General features: G+C 42.0%; 1 protein-coding gene across 2 annotated transcripts in view; it reads right to left on the reverse strand.

The window, feature by feature from the left end:
• Positions 1–12,515, reverse strand: part of LOC125975034 (nuclear factor of activated T-cells, cytoplasmic 1-like) — a 48,007-nt gene extending 35,492 nt beyond the window's left edge. Inside the window, exons 1-4 of one of the 2 annotated variants that reach the window (XM_049730087.2) lie at positions 12,049–12,490; positions 11,794–11,946; positions 8,108–9,212; positions 6,779–6,938 (exon numbers count right to left, since the gene is read on the reverse strand). In XM_049730087.2, coding sequence (XP_049586044.1) covers positions 6,779–6,938; positions 8,108–9,212; positions 11,794–11,812 — 1,284 coding nt within the window. In that variant the 5' untranslated portion in view covers positions 11,813–11,946; positions 12,049–12,490. Of the gene's footprint in view, positions 1–6,778; positions 6,939–8,107; positions 9,213–11,793 lie in introns of both variants that reach the window. The other variant, XM_049730089.2, reaches the window with a different exon arrangement.
• Positions 12,516–14,076: the final 1,561 nt, after the last annotated feature.

Consider the following 14,076-nt stretch of genomic DNA (forward strand, 5'->3'; position numbering starts at 1 on the left):
TTCTGACTGTCTAAGGTAACCCAATCATATAATTTAGCCAAGTGGGTAATGGCACAGAAATCTGAACAGACATGCTGGGCTGCAAATTCTAGAAGACAACTGATACTTTATGAGGGATTTCTGACCAGACCAAATCTGGATTTGTGCTGGAATCCAGCTGTCTTCTGCAGACCTCCCAGGATATGCTCAGACTTTACACTTCAGTGTTTATCCAGCGTTATGAGCAGATGTTGGGCGCTTAGGGGGGGGGGTGAGATAAACAATATATGTTGACTTAAGAATCCAGAAAAGTCTGTTTGATCCATCAAAGAGGTGTTGGATGTATTCAGTTGGCTACTTGACTGTACGGCTTCTACTGTGAATGATCACATATTCAAAACCAAGGCTCAGTAAGCCATGGCCATCTGACAAAATCACAGTAATTGGTCAATTACCCCAGCAAACACCAGCACATCACCTCAGACCAATTTTCTTTGAGCTCAGTCCGAGTGAAAACAGCAGTACTGTCGAAAGGAATAAAAGACCCTGGCTGTTTGTCTAATGGACTGAGTCACCTAACAAAATAAATACCACATGTAACCTATGACAGGATCAGATTAATAGGGTTATAATTAGTTTTGAAAGGATATGGATAAGGAAAGCGGGCAGAGGACCAAAGAGGTACAGTATGTCACTTGACCTTTGTAGAAATTAGTGTTTCATTGGCAACCTACTGTATGTCTTTGACTGAGAACAGATTTTGAGCGCAGGTTTGAAGGTTTTTTTTTTTAGACAAGGAAACTTTGAACCGACATTAAGAAAAGAAGACAGGATAAACACCATGGCGTAACATTTGCATTCTGGCCTTTACTTGAGTAGCAATGACAAATGCGCATATTTCCAATTCTACCTATGAAAAATAAATATCAGTCACTCAGTTTGAAGTTGACTGGATTTGGTCAGTAATTTAGAATAATAGACTTAATTGGTGCAAAATGTGACAAGGCAGCTTTCAAGGCTTTTTTTTTTTTTAGTACACAATTATGATTTATATACAGTATGTTAAAAATGAGTGGTTGAAAAATTATTCAACAGGTTGAATAGTACTTTTACATAAAACCAATGTTACTGTATTTTTCTCCCCTCACTGCACTGAGGACCTCAAGCAGCTGCCTCAACCTGTGAGGAAGTCACACATGAAAGTCATCAGTGAGTTAGGCCGAGGTCAGGAGCTTCTTGAAGTCTTGCCATCCCAAGGGACCACTTCATTTAGGAGGTGATCTCACCACCAGACCCCTTTTTCTTGTTATACTTTACTTACTGTGCCACCAGTAGTAATTATCCATAGCCGCACATGCTACTAGTTACTTCTATTGACTCTTTAGAGCACAATGGATGATGGTAAAATCTGACGGATGACAGCATCGGCTTTAATATAAGCCAGACATTCATGGCACAAAGCTGTTTTTTCAATATATTTTGGTGACCTCCAATCATTACCTCAACTGCCACGTTGAAAGGCAGTAGAGGGGGACGGGGTATTAGGTTGGAGGGTGGTTATCCCTTCACTCAGCTTGTGGTGGCACAAGATGGTGGCATCCCCACTTGAATCCTTGTGAGATCATGGAGTGGAGGAAATTATTCGTGAGCTCGGGGAAGTCAATGTGACATTAGACTTTTTCACCAGCCCCCTCAATTGGATTTCTAACTATTTCTTTAACATATGTGCACCTATGACCTTCTCCCCGTGCCACCAAGCTTTCCCTTCTTGCTACACCTCAGTGATGCTCATTCAAATTCTGGAGAAGAGCGCACAACTTCTCCATGTTTCAGAATTACCAAAAGGGGGAGTCCAAGAAGGTGCTTCAAACTTTGATTGTGGTTTATCACTGTGGCTTCCTTCAAAATGTGGTTGGACTAGATGAGTGGTCCAGTTTTTTTTTTTTTACTGCTTATTATTCATATTTATTTTTTAACTTCAGAACAGAGACGTGATTTGCAGAATTCAAACCTCTGCCTCTGTGTCAGCTAGTACAACCCCCACTGCAAGCAAATGTGGCAAAGCAATCTGTCATTTAGAAACATTGTGGATATGGCAGTTGATGCATTAATTGTGTAATTGGATGCAGATGTATTGTCTGGGTCAGTTATGATGACGTGGAGAGGTGTCGAGCTGACAATGAAGAGGAAGGTGCACCTCGAGTAATTTCTCATCATTCATCGGCTTGTGAGGCACTACTGTGTTTTCAGACTTTTTGAAAATACTTCATAAAAGATCCATAAATCATCTCTTTCAGTTTTTCAATATTTGTGTAGCTTTAAAATGACTTTCTAGAGGATTGGACATTTCCCTCCTGATTGAGTGTCAATACACTGTGCAGGCCTGCAGAGGTGGACTTATTTTCCTGATTTCATCACCGCCTGGAGAACAGTCATGACTTGAAGACGTACACGTGGCGCAGAGATTTGGAAAAGAGAAAAGAAGATCAGTAGCAGCAGTGAAATACCCCTCCTTTGGCAGGGAAAGGGGAGGAGAAAGAAGAAAGGATTTAGTCTTTTCGGCAACACATCTATCTGCCTTTCTGCCGTAAGCTGACAGTCATGCAACAAGCGTAAGCTGGATCCAATTTAATCTACGCTCATCACAGCTCTATAGTCTTTCAAAAATTATTCCACCATCCACCAATTTTGTATTGAATAACAACGGAATTCACATTGTATGCAGTCATTCATCATGGAGCCATGCAGAAAATGAGTTGTGATATTGTAACAATAGTTACAGTATTTGCAAAAAATGTTCCTGTTAGATCAAATTTGCCTCAGGGCTAAAGGAAGACTCCAATACGATTAGATACTTACAAGAATTGAGTTGATGATGTGAACTACTACACTACCAGTGGACCTTGAGTTCATTCCTTTTTCAACCGAACCTGCAAATTCATTGAGGCAGTAAGGCTGGGTGGTTTATCAAGTTTTACTTTAAGAGACAGTCAGTCGAGCTATTATTTCCAGTTACAGTTTACATCCTTATTTGCCAAGGGTATATTCTAGGTTTGTGCGTTGCGACTGGCTGGAGACCAGTTCAGGGTGTCGTCTACCTTTCGCCCAATGTCAGCTGAGATAGCATCCCCTACGACCCTGGATAGGATATGTGGTATTGAAAAAGGATGGATGGATACATTCCAAGGTCACAGGTGAGCGAGAGCCTTTGGGTGAAAATCCCAACAAGAGTATCTCTAGCAGTTTTTTGTTTCTCCGGAAGCACTTTATTTGCGTTATAATTAAAATAAAATGTCATGTATTGGCATGTGATCCAACTCTTACTTTTTTTTCTGGGCAATGTCAGCCAGCCTAAACTGATAAATAATATTTCGATGAAGAACTTAAAAACAACCTGTATCAAAGTTCACAACAACCTGTTTTCCAAATGGAACCAACATTTGTCACTAGCATAAATATATGAAATAAATGGCTGTGATGACTCTAACAACACTACCTTGCTGATATCACATAAGCGGTGGCATTACATCTAATAAGAAATAAGAGATTGTACACTGTGTACAGTACTTCTTTGGGAAATTACACAGAAAGTAAATACCGGATCCAATGTATGATTACATGCACAAAGGACCTAACACATGTTTCCCTGAGGTCTTTCATGTAGCAGTGGTGGAAAACATAATGCAAATGTGATGTGTATTACATATACGATCAGAAGAAGGGAGATGGGTATTAAGTCACGCACATGTTAATAGGGATGATGGCCACATCCTGTTGAAATTACACCATGTCTGTTGCTGCTTTAGCCCTAATGAGAGAGAGAGTTAGGTTGTGTGTATGTGTGACTGAGGAAGGCAGAAAGCCCTATAGGCCTGTCATTATCCTGTATGAAGCAGGCATGTGCCGGATTGTTCTGTATGTTAGGGTTAATACTCCACAGGTGTTATTGTCTTTCGTTACGAAGGGCCTGTTGAACGTTTGTGCGTTTGCTGATGGAATCGGAGCCTGAAAGCTGTTGCATAACATTTCCATCAGAAGCCACATTTTAGATCAGAGTCAGTTCACAATAATCACAATGAAAACATTTCATATAGCATTACTTCCCCCCATTGTTTCCCTCTGGACAAAAATACATTATTCAATGTCAGACAGATATAGGTACACCAGGTTGTTGGTTTTCCAAAGCACAGCTTTGAAAATCATTTTGTGGACTTTTGACATATTTGTGGTAAACGAACAGATTGGTTGGAAAACTATGAGAGAAGCCAGTAGATTACTTAGACCCTCTCAATGCCTCAATGGTCGGCTCCTGTAAATAAAGTGAAAAAGCAGCCGTCTGTGTCACAAAGAGTCCCAATCATGAGGTTATGAGTTTGAAGTTGGAGTCAGAAGCAAATCCAGAATACATTTCAACATTTTGGAATGTAATCAAATTGAGTTGCATTGAGACTCATAAAAAGCAGTGAGTTCATACGATCAAACGTGGCCACCTTAGATGAAAGTGTTAAACATGCTCTCAAAAGAGATTGTAGGAAATTACACATATTTTTAATAAGAACTGGGCTGTGCAAAACTAATAATTGCCTCCAGCTCTCTCTTTTTTTTTTGAAATGCCATGTTTCTTCTCACATGCCTCCCTCAATATTAGATATTAGAGCAAAGCAAAATATGGCTGCTTGTTTTAGGAGGTGTGAACAACAATAAATGAGCAGTTCAGCATTTCTTCTTGATCATATGTCGCTGTCTGGGGGGGCTGTTTAAACCCCGTACCCATCAATGTTTTTAATATATCTCTTTTGTTACTTTCCAACACATGTCACGTGACACTCACTGTTTGTGCCCATGAGCATGACTAGGTTTCAGTGCAGGGTGTCCTGCTTGTGTAGGTTTGGGAAATGGTTGAAGGATGAGCAGTTCAAAAGGAGGGACATTCTCAACTCCCTCTGAGAGGGGGGCACTGAAGCGTGGCAAGGGGAGGGGCAGTCCGAAGGGCGCAGTGATTGTGACTCTTTACCACAAACATCCCCCCCCCCCCCGCCTCTACGACTACCACCAAGCTCAGCCAACCTCAGGGGCACCAAAGCCCTAATCAGCAGGATACAGAGCATCTCCAGAGGCTGCCCAACCAAACCCCAGCTGCGCTGATTCCCTCTTCCCCTTCTCATTCTTTCTACTCTGTCTTTTGCACACACACTTCCTTGGCTGCTTCCTACACCCGTGTCCCTGTGTCATTATTGACTTATTCTCCTTGACTGCACCTCACCCATCCACCGCCTGCCACTCATTACTACTGGGCGCTGGGGAATATGACATGTCCTATTCTTCATGATTACAACAACACAATTGAAGACATATTAAATAAAAAATGGAAGCATGAAGAAGAGGGACCTTATTTTTGTAATCAGGCTCTCGTGTGCTCTGAATAATAAACAAGCATATCTTCATTTTGTTGCCGGTGCAAGTCTAGTCTAGCGTGATTGGGGCCTCTTTGGACGTTAAGGTGCACAGACCTGACGTATGCTGAAGAGGATTACAAAATTGACACTGAGCACATCAGGATGCACTGATATATCGAGGTCAACAAAGTTCTGTGTTACTATCAAAATCTTAGACTAAGCAGATGAAGGGGTTACATCAGCAACACTGAAATGTTCTAGTAATAAGAAAGAAACAAAAAGATAATCCCCTGGATTAATATTTTTTCGCGCCTCTTTTTTCTTAATAAATATATTAAAGATGACTATTTTAAAGTTTTAAATCCCCAATTTAGTCAAAGTGGTGTTCTTTGAATAATTGCTCTGCGAGATCACCACCTTGTGTAAACCAAGATGAGCTCTGCTGTTGGCTAACGTCCTCAATAAGTGTTTGCCAAGCAATCGTGTTGGTCCTGATCATTGCTAATTGAGTCAGTAGGAGCTGCCTGATGCTAAGAATAACATTTTCTGCAGTAGATAGAATCTAATTCAAATTGATCTCAAACACAATACAATACTGTAGATCAGAAATTGTCAACCAGTGGTCCGCCGCTTTCTAGTGGTCCGTGGCGGTATTGTAGGTGGTCCTCGAAAGTAATAATGAAAAAATAAAATGCAAAATAAAACTGATTTATTGTTTAGACTTGATTTATTTTCCAACTAATTTTGTGAACAATCAACCGACCTCTGTGTTTTCTTGGGGGTGTTTTCACCAAGTGTAGCAAGTTTTAACAGGTTTCCCCCTCCCCAAGCAAAGTTATAGGGGGGTACTAATTCTAACAAATACCCTATTAGAATAAAGTAACCCGTGACAATAAGTACCCACCCCCTCCCATTTTAAAACGGTGAACCCTAGACATCAACTGACTCGTTGTGTCTCTGCTTGGGGGTGTAGCAAATTTGAATAAGTTACCCCCTCCCCAAGCAAAGGAAAATTTTCACAAATAAGTGTTTTCCATATAGAGGGTTATGCCCTCCAAATATTTAAAAATACAGAAAATATTGATAAAAATCCACAAACAGTTGAATCTGTGGGTACCAAACCACAAGTATGCGAGGGTCTCCTGTAAATAGACGCTTCAAATATTTAAAATAAAACATTTGCCATACTCATTGGACACTTAATTGGTTAGTAGGTATCAAATTAGACTGATTCCAAGAACTACAGAAAATATTCTGCCTTGCATAGTCCTGAGCCTTGATGGTTTGTAGCCCTATGGTCAATTAATAAGTGGTCAGTTTTTCTCTGCTAATGCAGCCATTTTGCAGCATTACATTTAGAGTACAACCAGTTTAACTATTAGAATGCAGTGTAGTCAGCATACCTGGACAACTGGGTGTCCTCCAGAAAGAGCCTTAACGGCCCCACGGCTGCCTTCAGTCTCATAGTGGGCCCTGTGGTGGGACTTTGGCTGTAACTCGATCTGTAAACTGTATGGACCGGAGCAGGACGGAAGCTGCCAGTCAAGAGCTGGCAGGGATGGGCTGCAAAAACATTGCACATTATGGATTAATATTGATGTAATTTCTGAAACACTCATGATGAAAAAGTGTTCAAGAAAATCCAACATCGGAACAACGCTGATCTGTTCAACGTTTCCAGCCTAATTTGAACACATGTATGTGACACATGGCTGTAGGACTTTGACTTTTCATTACCCTCTATTAAAATTCAATGAAACTGAAGGTTGATTTTTATCTACAGTTCCAATTCTGTCAAAGATGTCTAAATCAAAATCCTCTGACCTTGCATTAAATTGGCCATCATTTTGGACACTTTGTGGAATTCAAACTGTCTTAATTCTTCTTCATTTCATCAGAGTCTGTAATGCATTTATATGTAATCCCATGGACCTGGGTAATGATGTGTGTCTCCTTTTTTTCATGAAAAAGAAAAAAGGGAGTCCAATCTGCTTTGGCTACAGGTTCAGTGTGTTAATACCAGATTGTCACAAGTGGGAACAAGCACTGTGAGCTTGCAAAGTGGGATGAACGGCATTTCTGGGCTACAAAAACAAATCTCACACTGTCAGTCTGTAGCATTGATAGAGTGTCGATTGATTTAAATTTGAAGACAAGAAAAAGAATGGGACCAACATCATACCCTGCATTGGACCATAATATGTTACTCTTGAAGCGACAACTAACCCCCCTGAACATAAGTCATTGTTCTCTTCTTGGAGAAGAATAACGATCACCACAGCGATATCTTAACCAAAACAAACATGTACAAGACAATGGCAAATGTGGAATCCCTGACCTGAAGGGTGGCTCAGATGAAACCAATCTCTGGCATATATGCAGAACTTGCACGCTGTTTGTTGACTCAAAACGAACTGATTTCCCACCACAAGACTTTATCTGTCCGGTTGAAGCATGACATCACCGTGGCTACAAAACGAGATGGTCTGATGGCGCGACAGACCACAGCCGAAAAACGGCTGATTAACCCACAGACTGTTTCCACTTCAGCCAGGCCTGTCACTGTTACTTCCTGTTGCTCACTATCTTAATCAAACACTTTATTTCCGGCAGGAAGGTACGCTATTGACATAGAAAACGATGTCTTGAGGGACACAATTTAAATTTCTAAAACATGCACAATGCTGAATGCATGTAATGTACAGCAATTGGGGAATCATAAGGTACCTTACCTGAGGTAATGCTTGGGTTTAGACCAAGAGTAAGGATGTTGGGGCACCTCCAGGAACCCTCCGCAGTAGTTCTCCTTCTTTAAAACCATGCGAGAAGGATAGTCTTCGGGACTAATATCTCCCTCATGAGTGAGCTCCTCTCCACTAGGCTCCACCTTGAGGCTCATGGAAGGTGAATGGTCAACCATCTTACGTGTCTTGACCGGGATCCCTTCTCCCATATCTACCAGGCCATCGGTGGTCAGAGCATTGATAGCAGCCACAATTGCAGAGTTGGTGTACTGGTTGGCATTGGCAAGCCAGTTTTCATCTGTGACGCTGATTCTTGGAGAGCCATGTGGAGAAGGGGTAGCAGATTGGTGGGGTGAACATGATGTTTGCTGGTAGGTGGTGTTGTTGAAACTGTACTTTCTCTTCCCCACTCCAGTAATGCTGATATTGTTACATCCACCACCTCCACTGAGGGACGGAGAGTTGGGCCTGGAATCACGCGGCTGAGCTGGCCAGCCTTCTTCAGCCATTGCTCCAATCTGAGGGGATGTGGAGGGCGAATTATGAGGGGAGGCTGCAGGGCCGCTGGCATGCGGGCAGGACAGAAGTGAAGATGACCCTCTGGGAGAGACGCAGGGAGACTGCCAGGGGGAATTCTGTAGGGAGTTGTCATAGTTGTAAAAACCGGATTCGAAGGAGGATGCTTCAGAGTTACAGCTGCGTGAAGAAATGCTGCTCGCAGGACTGAGGCAGCTGGGATCGCGGTAGCCATCTGCATTGGGCAGTGTTAGTGTCACAATGGAGTTGACACCCCTTTTGATGATGTGCTCATCACAATGTTTTTCTTCGACTTGATCCTCAGGGCACTGGCTGTATGCAGTGATTTCAATTCGAGGGCTTTCCAGGGCTGGAGCCCCATTTGGTCTCATGCCATGGGGTAGGTAATAACCTGCTGCTACATGGTTGTCATTTTGGTAGTTGTAGCCTGTCTGATGGCAAGACGTAACAGAGATAACTGGGCTGGACTGTAAGGTGTGGTATTGGGTGGCCAGACATGGGTTGCCCATCCCAAGTGGAAGGGAAAGGGTGACATTTGGTGTGTAGCTGAATGCATCTGAAAATAAACAAGCACATTTTCAACATAAAACTATATGTACCCAACAGATTAAGGTACCCAGTCATTCTCCTGTAGCAATAATTAACTGTGATTACATGTGCAAACAATACCCCTATACAAATCTTACCAGCGGCAGACTGACTCCTTTCTTTATTCTAAGAACATCTGGAGAAGCTTAGCAATCATTTCAAAGCAGTTACTGTATATGTGGTTCATCCGTAGTCCCAAGTTGCATTGCCAGCCTGTTTGCTGGATAAGTTCATTTAAGACTCTGTTTGGCGCTCCTTGCTGTCGAATGTACACTACAGGAATCCATCCAGCAGCAGACTGATGGATGCTTTATTTGATTGATTGCATCACTCACTGAGTGAATTAGGCCGTCCCCTGTGGAAATCTGACAGCACTCTCGCTTCGCTCTGAGCTCGTGATTAAGTCAAAGAGAGCCTGAGCAGTATAACACGCTCGTACTCTGAGGTGCAAGCACGAGAGAGCATGCAAGATAAACAACAACACACCTCGTAGGTTTGCCTTCGCTGCAAACCATCTGCTGATGTATCAACAGTTATAAATCTACCTTCTTCCTTCTGTCCACCTTTTATTAACATTGTCAATGCTCAAAGAGTAAACACTGTTCAGTCAGTGTGCCAATCAAGGGCATTCCCCTTTGTCATATTTGTTCACCGCAATGATGTGCTTTATATGAGATCTGTCGTACGCCACATCCTATACGGGTTGGTCTAAAAAAAGACGGGGCTCTGTGTTAGAGTTGATAATGTGCTGTGCATTGCACAAGGTCACTATGCCATGAGTGTAATGGGATGTGTAAGTGTGTGTAGTATTGATAATTTCAGTTTATTGGAAAATGTGCACTCTTTCTTTTTTTTTAGCAGTGATAAAGATGACTTCAAAAAGTGCAAATGCTGTATACTATGTTGCATGTTGACTTATTGTCATTTTACAGATAAAAAAGTGCAAAAACTACTTTTTGTTACATTTCATAAAGAAAGAAATCTACTTTCCTTACTCATTCGCAGTGCTGAAACATATAATTAAAATTAAATTCTTGCTCTTGTTGAAAACTCATCTCTACTTCCCTAAAAGTGTATCCCAACTAAATCTTCTCTAATGCTTTTCTACTGTTTTATGCTTTTCTCGAGCCCAGCAGATGACATACAGAGTCTGCCCTCTCCACCCAGTGTGACACACCTCCTTACATCAAGCCTGACTTACTTTGTTGAGAATTGCAGATGTTTTTTATTTGTCTTCTATTTTTGTACACTGCATTTGTCACACCGTACTTCACCTAACGGGGGTTTTTGCTCTTCCCGTCTTATTTGATTATGCATCATTTTAAGGTATCATCTTCCAGACTGACAACAATAATTCAGCATTTGTCCCACTACAGGAGGGCCCACTATGTGTCTGATACATTCAAGTTTCATTAAAAAAAATATATCACACAAATCTAACCTTATTTTATCTATCGCCCCTTCACAAGTGTTACAAATTATGCCATTGGTTTTAAAGCACACTAAGCACATGCCTAAAGAATGAATATATTTATCCACAGGGATTGTGGTCTACAGTGGGGTAAGACTGACAGGACCTCAGGGACAGATAGGTGGTTGCCCGCAGAAGCCATCTGTATCTTCTGGGGTCAGAGTCCTGAGCCAACATGCATTACACAAGCTGGGTGCAGTCTATGGCAATACCCCAATAGGATGTGTGTTTTTAGCTCTGTGTGTCCGACTTGCAAAGTTGTGTGATGATAAAGCAGGCTTCGCTATACTGCAGAGCCTGTGAGTGGTTAGGAATGACTCCCTGCCAAGCAAGCTACTCGGCATCCCGAAACGGACACATCACAATTCTATGCCTCTCTTGCTCACACACACGCACACACACACATCTGTTACCAATTATAAGACTCTAGGCCAAAATGAATAATAATAAAACCCGCACCCGTTCATCTGAAATATCAAAGAGAAAATGAAATCCCAAATCCACAAAGCCAGTGACATCAGCACTGGAAACCACGCAAGACAGACTATCAACAACTTTTGGTCAACCCAATGAAATTTTGCAACATTAATCATGAATAAATGAGACAATTTTACTTGCATTTTAAAGCCAGGCTGAAACATCATACAAGTTTGTGGACACTTAATGAGCTCTGACCTCAGGCCGTGCAAATAATCAACAAACATTCTCCTCTGTATTTTTATTAGGATAATCTGAGGTCAAGTGAGGATAGGTACCATGTAAACTGTTTAATAATAATAAAACAAAATTGTACAGGAAGCTCTCAAACACCTGCTGGATTCGTATAATGAAACTGATGACACCCATGCTGCCTAATGCATTGAACTAAATTCAGTGTTACACTTGCATGAAGAATGTCATGGCAAATTCATATTTAACATTAACACAATGCATTGCTTACTTATGACTTAATGGTGTATTTGGTCTTACTTTGTATTCATTTGATTGTCGCTCAGACATTTGTACAAATTCTTTGGTCAGAATAATTTCAGAGTGCAACGCCTGCTATTATCAGCTGAGGTAGTGAAAAAGTTGTTACCTTCTTCTGCAGATTTCATCGTGGCGAGAAAGGTGATTGAGTGGAGTCCCCACTTGGTTGCTGGCTCGAGCTTCAAGGCTGAACTTGGAAGAGACGCTCTAGGTGAGTATCCCGCATGCAACAAGCCGTGCGCAACTTTCTCCAGCTGGGAGTCTGCATGAGCAACGAAGAATAAAAAAAAAAAAAAATAGTGCACGGATAAAATACCGGAGTAAAGTTAATAAACTGATTATTAACGTGGTGAGTATTGCACACCGTATGAGTGCTGGCCGAGTGAATGAGGTGAGCGCTGCTCAAGAAACTAGTGTGGCTGAGGTGTTATTCTGCCGTGTGCCTATTGAGGTCTCCAAGAGTCTCCCCAGGTCGATGACGCAAAGGGGCAGTCTCCGGTTCTTTTAAAGCTGGAAAACACCCTCCGTTCTCCGTCAGCGCGCCGCCCATTCATGACGCCAGCGACCCCGCTCCTGCAAGCTCCTGGTCGGAGCGAGGATGTTTTCCACCGTGAAGATCCCAAGGTGTTTGCTTGTGTGTGCGCGCACGCGCATACGCGCCTCCACTAGCGCGCAAACACGCACACGGTATTTTTATTCGCGCACTAAATTAGTACAGCGTGTCATCGGGTATTTCGCTACTACCCTACTGAATTGCTTTACCTCCATTCCTTTCAATATATTGCACAGAGAATGCCTGCCCAGCATACATTTATTTTCCTCACGCGGTAACGTCACGATTCGGAAATACAAAACCAAGTTACAAAAACACAAAATTATTTGATAGTAAATGGAAAGACAATACAATTTTTTTTTTCTGCAAAATCATATGTAATACCACTAAAAACAAATTGTGAAGAATGCAATGTTCTCGTCTTTTCCCACAAAATAATGTTCCCGGTGTTATGTTCTGTTATGCTAATGTAAATATGTTGTACTTTTTACCACACAATTGTCTGCAATTATATAAAAAATATAATGTGATCAGTGGATATTGGTTTGGTAATGTTTTCCCCGTGGCTCAAGATGTCCATCCATCCATTTTCTATACCGCTTGTCCCCACGGGGGTCACAGGTGTGCTGGAGCCTATCCCAGCAGTCATCGGGCAGTTAAGCGGGGGAAACCCTGAACCGGTTGCCAGCCAATCACAGAGACGAACAACTATCCGCACTCGCACTCACACCTAGGGGCAATTTGGAGTGCTCAATTGGCCTACCAAGCATGTTTTTGGGATGAGAGAGGAAACCTGAGTACCCGGAGAAAACCCACGCGGCCACGGGGAGAACATGCAAACTCCACACAGGGAGGGTCGACGGTGGAATCGAACAGGCACCCTCCTAACTGTGAGGCCGACGTGCTGACCAGTGCGCAGCCGAGCTGCTTGGCTCAAGATGTGATTATGTTAAATTTTAACTTATTAGATATACAGAGGGTATTAATGACCTACTCTTACTCACTTCTAATTTACTAGTCAACAGTTAAATAAGGCCAGTACAGGCATTTATTTTTTTTTTCACTTAAAGCACCGTCTTAATGCTTCACTGTTGGTATTGTATCTGACATACTACTTAGAATGAAGGCCAAAAGGTTTTTCACGGTCTCACCGCAGACCAGTGAATTGTATTTCCGATAGTCTGAGTCCTCCATGTGTTTTTCTGCCTCACTCTATGGTATGTGGGCTTTCATGTGTCTTGTACTGAGGAGAAGCTTCCATCTGGCCACTCTGCCATAAAGCCCCAACTTGCATAGGATTGCACTGATGGTGGACTTTCTCAACATTTCTCTCATATCGCCACTGCATCTCTGGAGCTCAGCCACTATGATCTTTGGGGTTTTCTTCACGGCTCTCACAGAGACTCTTTCCCCCCGTTTGCTCAATTTGGCCTGACGGCCAGCTCTAGAAAGAGTCAAATGTCTTCCATTTAAGAATTATATAGGCCTCTGCGCTCTTCGGAACATTAAGTCCAGCAGAAATTCATTTGCAACCTTGGTCAAAGCCGAGCCTTGCCACACTTTTGTCTCTGAGGTCTTTGTTCAGTTCCTTCAACCTCATTATTTGTTCTGACATGCAAAGAGCTGTAACATTTTAAATAGGGAGGTGTATGCAATCAAATTCAATATCAATATAATTAAACAACTGAACACCAGCACATAAAATAAATATCCGATGGTCAGAGGAAAGAATACTCATGGCCATGTCCCCCATGTGATATTTCTTTTTTGTAATAAACCAGCAAAAAACATCACCAATTATGGTTTTTTAACCTCAATATGGGGTGCTATGTGCTTATG

Source organism: Syngnathus scovelli, chromosome 9, assembly GCF_024217435.2.
Source record: "Syngnathus scovelli strain Florida chromosome 9, RoL_Ssco_1.2, whole genome shotgun sequence".
NCBI classification, from domain to species: Eukaryota; Metazoa; Chordata; class Actinopteri; order Syngnathiformes; family Syngnathidae; genus Syngnathus; species Syngnathus scovelli.